Source organism: Mycteria americana, chromosome 1 (assembly GCF_035582795.1).
Source record: "Mycteria americana isolate JAX WOST 10 ecotype Jacksonville Zoo and Gardens chromosome 1, USCA_MyAme_1.0, whole genome shotgun sequence".
Classification (NCBI taxonomy): Eukaryota; Metazoa; Chordata; class Aves; order Ciconiiformes; family Ciconiidae; genus Mycteria; species Mycteria americana.
This window is the reverse complement of record NC_134365.1, coordinates 58,143,583-58,151,632: the sequence shown is the minus strand read 5'-3', so window position 1 is coordinate 58,151,632 and position 8,050 is coordinate 58,143,583. Positions and strand designations below refer to the sequence as shown.

The following is an 8,050-nucleotide window of genomic DNA, read 5'->3' as shown; positions in this document are numbered from 1 at the left end:
GCCTAATGGGCAGAGAGGAAATGTATGCAAATGTATTCAGAAAGGAATCCGGTGATGCTAATAGACTCGTTAGTCCTCTCTGTAAGCACCGGGAATAATATTTTTACGCTTTAATCATTAAGGATTTTACTCCAAGCGAGCCCATAAGGACATGCCGACGGAGGAAGATGCGGAGGAGATGGCTGTGGGTGACGGCTGGGGACAGGGAGGGCGGCAGCCAGAGCCGGCCCCGGGGCAAGAGCAGGTGGGGTCACACAACCCTTAAGTAACCAAATTAGACCCACGGCCAGATGTGATTTGCGTGGGGACAAGGTGACAAATTAAAACATCCATTTGGTTGTATTAAAGCAGCTTTATATTAGTGATTAGATAATGAATATCTAAAGGCCCCGTCTCGATGCCGAGGTCCCCTCGCCCTGCCATGAGACCTCCCTGCGTAACCGCAGCTGCAAGGACAAGATTTACCCCAACCAGGCTGGTCACCCAGGGCTGCTTCTGAACATATTAAAACTTTATAACCATCACTACTAAGCTCATTTCTGTTAAATCTATAAAAATTAAATCTATAAAAATGGCGGTACCGATGTGCTGCTTTCACACAACAGATGTATTACGTTGTTTGTAATCCACTTGCAGGGATCCAGGATTAACATTTTCAGTGAAGCTTGTTTCAAACCAGCCCTCGGGAGGATCTTTTTCTTTTTTTTTTTCCCTCCTGGGCTGGGCTCTGGGAGCCGCATCACTCCAGACAGGACACCCAAAGGTGGGGGTAGCTGGTGGGGAGCTGCCGGGGAGCGGCTCTGCATGGCCTGCCACGGGAGGGAGGGGGTCCGGGGGGGATGTGACTTACAGCCGCAGCGGCCTGATAATTCAGATCTCTCCCCGCTTCTTCGTTTGCTCCAGGAGACAAGGTGGAGCACCAGGGAGAAGGTGCTGGAGGCGGGATGGGGCCGGGAAGGGCAGAGGGCAGAAGGCTGCAGCTGGGAGCAGGACAGGGGTGAATGCACCCACAGGGAACGTCCCTGGGAAGCCCAGCCCTCGCCAGAAGGTGCATCCCCAAGGACAGAGGATGGGGATCCCTTTCCTTCTGCCTTTTCCCCTTTAACGACACTTCCGCGTGTAACTTGAGACAAGTTGGGGAAGAAAAAAGAGGAAGGGAAAAAAAAGAAAAAGGGAAAAATAGCGCAGTTATTCCCGCCTCTGCCTCCTCCTCCCTCTCCTCCCCGGCCAGCCAGGAGCCACGTCACCGTCACCCAGCGCTGGTTTCGGGGCTGCTCAGCAGGCTCAGCCTGGGGCTTTCCAGGGGACAAACCCCAACTTTCGGCCTGGAGCAGGGAGAGAGAAAATCCACCTTGGAGGAAAAGTAAGCAAGGGAGACGTCCAGCTTGAGCACTTGGCAGGAGAAAGACACGTGCGACCAGGGGAGAGAGGAGCCTGAACTTTTCTCTGCCAGAAGAGAGGGCTCTGCACTGGGGAAAAAAGGAAAGTTGAGCCGGAGGAGAGTGTTCGCTTGGTCAAGGCTCGGGGGGGAAAAACTCCCTGCCCTCACCCTCCCCGCTCGCAGGAAGTGCCCCGCTCCCTTCGCCCCAGAGGAATCATCCCGGCGCCATGAACGTCTTCCGCATCCTGGGGGACGTCTCCCACTTGCTGGCCATCATCATCCTCCTGCTGAAGATCCAGAAGTCCAAGTCCTGTGCGGGTGAGTGCTCCCACACCCCGGAGAAGTAGGGGGCCCTTCTCGGAGGGTGGCTCAGCGAGGGGTGCGAGCGAAACGGGTGCTGAAAAGGCTAGCAATAGCCCATGCAAGCTGGCAGCCCTCCCCGGTGGGCTTTTTGAGGGTAGTCATCCTCCTCCGGGAGGTCTCCCTGCCAGGAAGAGAGGGCTGCGTTGGAAAGTTGTGATGTGGCAAGGCGCACGGCCTCGGGCAGATGTTGGTGTCGGGGTGGTGAAGCGAAGGCAAGGGCAGCAAGGCCGGAGGGAGGTGGAAAATGAGTGTGAAAAGTTGTGGTGGCACCAAAACCAACGAACTCGAGAGAAAGCTGCTTTAGGTCGGAGGTCTTGCCAGCTGGTGGGCAGGTACCACAGGCCCATCCCTGGGTGAGGAAATTAGGGCAGCAGCTTCCCGCAGGAGGATTTTGCTCAGAGTTCACGGTTTCATCCCCCAAAAGACTTTGGGGCTGGGCTGCAGCACCATGGTCGTTATCACAGGTAGAGAAATGGGTGGGTCGGTCTGCCTCTCCCCACCAGCGGTGACTAAGCTCCATCAGCGTCCCTGGGCTGGTCCCTGATCCCGCGGGTCTCCCCTGGTGCGGCAGATGTCACATCACACAACCGCCCGGCAAGGCGGGCAGGCGAAGGGGGCGAGGGAGGGAAGAGAAAGGCATTTTGATGACAGTAAGGATTGAATTGGCCAAAACAGTGAACGCGCCCACCCAGTGCTGGTCCCTACAACCCGAGGCAGGGCTCAGGGGTGTCAGCAGGAGCCTGCCCTGTTACTTGGGAGAGTCCGGCCGGTCCTGGGGTAGGTCTAGAGCAACCACAGCACCTACATGCCAGACCAGGCCCACAAAGCAAAGCACATATATACAACCACTTCCAAAGAAGGTGTAATGGGAAACCACCATCCTAAGGGTCCTTCCTCTCATCTGTCTTACCTTCCTTTCTTCTCCCTGCCACACAGGTATCTCTGGGAAGAGTCAGATTCTTTTCGCCCTTGTCTTCACAACCCGCTATCTGGACCTGTTCACCACCTTCATCTCTGTCTATAACACCGTGATGAAGGTAAGGAGAGGGCAGTGCAGAAGCAGAGGTTCCCCTCAGCTCGCCGTGGTTTCTCGGGGAGGCGAGGGTATGCATTCACGGCGAGGGTATGCATTCACTAAGTTTTTCAGCCAGAGGGAAGAAGGAGCAATTCCATCTTCTTCACTTGTCACCAACGCTACAGGGGGTTATACATAGGAAGGGTGGATAAAGATGCTTCCTTTGGTGTCAGTGGTCCTCCATTGACCAAAAAACCTCCTCACCGCAGTCAGTGAGCGAGCTGAGCCTGCCACATTTAGTACCACCAAAACCAGAACAAGACATCATGAATCAAGCCTGGGTGTCCTTGCACAGCAGGAGTATTAACAGATGGCTGCCACCAAGCCAACCTCTTCACACAGAGCCCTAGAGGGCTCAAGCAAGAGTGATCCTCATGGTGGGGCAAGCTTTATTTGACCACTGGAATATCTCCAGCAGAAGTCAATCCACAAGCCAGGGCAGAAAAAGCATTTACCGCTATCTCACCCTGGCATGGATGACCCCACCAGAACTGGGTTAGAAGATCTTGACTTTGGCAAAGCCATCCTCTCTTCAAGCACAGAAGGTGTAATTGCAGGTAAGATCTTGTCGTCTCCCTTCCCTCCCCCAGGTCATTTTTTTGATATGTGCCTACGTCACCGTGTACATGATCTACGTGAAATTCCAGAAAACATTTGACAGCGAGAATGACTCCTTTCGCCTTGAGTTCCTGCTGGTCCCTGTCACAGGCCTGTCGTTTCTGGAGAACCACAGCTTCACCCCCTTGGAGGTAAGGAAAACCTGAGGCAGGAAAGGGGAGGGGAAGCGGCAGCCTGACACCATGCAGCAGAGTGAGCGGCATGTTGAATAGTTGAGATTTTTAATAGCAAAAGCAGGCAGAAAAGGCAAGGTTGGCAGGCCTTGAGGATCGTTCCATCTATAGAGCAGCTCAGTGATGTCTCCTCTCAGTCCCAGCACAGCAGGCTCATTTTCTCCAACTCCAGCAGCACTATTCATCCCCCTTGCATATCGATGCTCTGCCAAACTAAAGCTTTGGCTCTTAACGTGTATTAATCAGCACCAAGACTCTCCACTGCCTTCATTTTGCATCGCACAGATACTCTGGACCTTCTCCATCTATCTGGAGTCCGTGGCTATCCTTCCTCAGCTCTTCATGATCAGCAAGACGGGGGAAGCAGAGACCATCACGACACACTACCTTTTCTTCCTGGGCCTCTACCGTGCTCTCTACATTGCCAACTGGATCTGGCGCTACTACACAGAGAATTTCTACGACCAGATCGCTGTAGTTTCCGGGGTGGTACAAACCATCTTCTACTGTGACTTCTTCTATCTCTACGTTACCAAAGGTAGGTAAAGGGGTTGGTATAAATCTGAAGCATTCATTCGGCATTCTTGCAATGTACGGTGGAGCTGCAGCTTGCCATGCATTCATCCTTATGTGACTCTATTCTTTGCTGTATTTGTGATGCACATTGTCCACCTAGAATCCAGTTTAAAAACCCGTATCTGTTGAATGCAAGTGGGCATCTCTGCTCACAAGGCTCTAGACGTGCATGTGAAACAAAGTCGAAGTTAAACCAGAGCTAAGCCTGGTTTAACCCCACCTTGGGAAGTTAACAATTGAGGTATATTCAACTCTACGTACATTTTGAAAGATTATGAATCACGCAAAAAAACTTTTGAGGGGGGGAAAAAAAATAGCTGTAGGCAGACAATGTACCTGAGAAAGCAACTGCAGACATATGGAGATATTATTAAGCCTACTTTTTCTTTTGATGGAAAAGATGTAACGTTCCCAAGAACTGATTCTGTAGGAAGATGGGCATCCGCACGGGCAAGACACCCCTTTCTGTTTCCCAAAATCAGACGCCCCTTCCACTTCAGCGCTGTGCTTTGGTAAATGGCTACATACCAGAGCTAACAAGTGCATCAAGGGCATAAAATTTGGTGGAACACGCTATGGTTTGCTGAGGCTGAAGTACGCTTTAAAACACTTTTCTGTTGAGGAGGATGGAATTTGATGAAATCTAGCTGAGCGAACAAATATTGTCTCTTCCTTCTTCACATTCCCAAACTAGTCTGCCAAAAGCAGTAGCAACGGCCCGCGTTTGATGTTTTGAGGGATGGATCTTTGGTAGCTTCATGCAATATACCTGCTGATAGAGAGGTGACAGGAGCACTGAGCAGGTGGCTGGCCTTGGCAGATTAAGACTTCCTTCTGTCATTAAAACATTTTTTAGCCAGAAAAGTACTTTGTAAAACTGCCATCAAGGTGCTCTACGTCAATTCCTTTTCTTTTTTTTTTTTTTTAAACTAATTCCCATTTTAGCTTCACTCAATTCATGTGTCCCGTGCCCTTCTGTATTTTGTGAGAAAGCCATACCCTTTGTAGTTGTGAATGGTGGAACAAAAGGGGGAAGAAAACCAACTGCTGGCATTCAGTCTCGCATTGCTAGTGATAAAACTGCAAAATTTAGATGATACAGGAGGCAGAAGAAAAAACATTTATCCCTGGGACGTCACAGCAGGAAGAGAATTGCTTCTTTTTTTTCTTTTACACAAATGTTCTGGATCATGGGAGAGGAAAGGTGACTGAAGATATGCAAATGCTTTGCAGTCATTTATGAAAACCAGCAATATTATAGCAGGTTGCGTCTCTCTTACACTCTTGTTAAAAAAAAAAAAAAATCTTTTCAAAACATTTCTAACACAGAAGAGCTCAGACAAAAGGGCAGTGATGCTGCCAAAAAAGCAAAGATGTGTTACATAAAGAAATGTATTTAATAAGACTTCAGAGCCTATACCAAAGCATTGTAAAGGCATTTTTATAGAACACAACTTCTCTTTATCTTGTTTTCAAAACTAGATGAGCTCCTTTCTGTTTAACACAAGGACCTGAAAGATATCCCGAGGAAGCTTTTAGCTCCCAAAAGCTTGTATTTCACAGAACGGCTGTGGTTGGGAGCAACTCGAGGGACCATCTCATCCACCCCCCTGCTCACAGCAGGGTCACCTAGAGCAGGTTGTTCAAGGTCCTGTCCAGGCCGGTTTTGCGTATCTCCAGGACGGAGGCACCACAGCCTCTGAGCAACCTGTGCCGGCGTCTGACCACCCTCACAAGTAACGAACTTTTTTCTTACGTTTACGTGGAATCTCCCCTTGCCCCATCACTGAGCACCACCGAGCAGAGTCTGGCGCCGTCTCCTTTGCTCCCCTCATCAGGCATTTATACACGTGCGTAAGATCCCCCTCAGCCTTCTCCAGGCTGAGCAGCCTCAGCTCTCCGCCTGCGCTCTTACATCAGACACTCTAGTTTCCTTAACCATCCTTGTGGTCTTTCTGGACTCGCTCCAGTACGTCCCCGTCTCTGTACCTGTCGCTCCAGCCGCGGCCTCACCAAGGCTGAGTAGAGAGAAGGAACCAGCTCCCTCGACCTGCCAGCGATGTAGCTCAGGAGGCCGTTTGCGTTCTTTGCCACGAGGGCACAGTGGCGGCTCGTGTTCGACTGGCGTCCACCTTCACACCCAGGGCCTTTTCTGCCAAGCTGCTTTCCAGCTGGGCAGCCCCCAGCACAAACTGGTGCGTGGGGTTGTTCTACCCCAGGGGCAGGACGTGGCATTTCCCTTTGCTGACCTTCATGAAGGTCCCCACCAGCCCATTTTTCCAGCCTGGCACAGTCCCCCTGAGCCCGTCTAGTCTATCAGCCACTCTCCTCCGTTGTGCATCATCAGCAAATCGCTGAGGGCACGCTCTGCCCTTCCCTCTGGCACCGAACAAAGACGTTCAGCACTATGGGAGATGGGGCAGGCTCCGGGGGGTCTGGCCACAGACCATTTATTCAGGCCATGTTCTCTATTAAAAGGAGGGGGAAAGCACTGGGGATAGAACAGTAGACTCCATAATACGTCATCAAGAAAAAAATGGGGAAATTAAGAGGGTCCACGCATGAGAAACAGTAACCATGGAAGAGGAAACGAGAACCTTTTCCTTCAGCATAGAGGAGAATAAATAGGTTGTGGAGTTTCCACTCTTAGAAGCAATTCTGTAGTGGCTGTCTCCCACCAAGGATCACAAATTCTTCCTTACTTTTACCCTTCTCGCTAAACTCTCCTAGATGCTCCTTCCACAATGAACAGGACTCTCCGTAGCTGTTAGCATTGTCATAACTGAGGACAAGCAGTTGAGTTACTGAAGACAGCACAGCTCTATTCCTACTAGCCTACAGTAGCACATGGAGGACGCCCAAGAAGGTCTGTTTGATAGCCATAATCTCATTGCCGTTTGCAAACCTGGCAACCCACTACCTAGCACTCTAAATAGCAAGTTAAAAAAAAAAAAAGATTTGTTGAAACAATGAAACAGTTGAATTCCCAGAAGTTCCTTCATTACCTTCTCTTTCTCTTTGCACAGTCCTCAAAGGAAAGAAGCTAAGTCTTCCCATGCCTGTTTAAAGACATTTCCACAGACAACACAAGAAATTCTGAAGATGAAGCTCTTAAGATCACAGCTTTCCTTTCCTGGCCCTTTTTGACTAATGGAAGGCTCAGCAAAGTTTCACTCCAGTGCCAGGAAGACAACGAGGCCTGGAACGTTGATACGCTTTTCATCCATATGAGACTTGCCCTCAATTTTTTTTGGTTTTTATTTCTTCTTACTTGAATTTGGTGCTAGTAAGTAGCGCTGGCCAATACTGAAATACTGCAAATTATTCTCTCCCGGCTCTTCCCAGCATCTACCTCCAAAACACGCCTCTACCTTCACCCTGAGGCAGCACAAGGAGTATAAGGGAAATTGTCACTGCCTTCAGTCCTTTAACGAGTGCCTATGGTAAAGGGAACATGGTACTAAGTCTGGTAACATGTACAACGGCCATGGACCCATTTCACATGTGGCCACATCTGACACAGCAGATGCTACAAACTATTACTTTAACTCTGTATGAACTAACATCCTCCTGAGAGTTAACTCTGCCTGACCCCCATTCTATTCAAGTCCCATAAGATTCAGGAAAAAATATATTCCCTTTGCATGACATGCATCTTCCAGTTCCACAGGTACTCAGACATCCTCCCCATGCACTCACTTTCAGTGACAATTCCTCATATTCTACAAACGGGATCATTTCAGTTAAAATTCAGTGGGTTGCCAACAGTTGTTTCCAACTCCTTGAATTTGACTTTTTTTAAGAACTGGGAAGAACAGGGGCAAAGATGGTTTTTACACTCCAAAAATAAAGACAAAGTTCACC

The 8,050-nt window shown here is 49.7% G+C and overlaps 1 protein-coding gene across 1 annotated transcript; it reads left to right on the top strand.

Moving 5' to 3' along the window:
* Positions 1–1,198: 1,198 nt before the first annotated feature.
* Positions 1,199–8,049, top strand: KDELR3 (KDEL endoplasmic reticulum protein retention receptor 3). The gene is made up of 5 exons (XM_075500746.1): positions 1,199–1,699; positions 2,681–2,781; positions 3,410–3,568; positions 3,896–4,148; positions 7,213–8,049. Exons 1-5 carry the CDS (start codon positions 1,609–1,611, stop codon positions 7,251–7,253), a joined length of 645 nt encoding a protein of 214 aa, XP_075356861.1. The 5' UTR covers positions 1,199–1,608; the 3' UTR covers positions 7,254–8,049.
* Position 8,050: the final 1 nt, after the last annotated feature.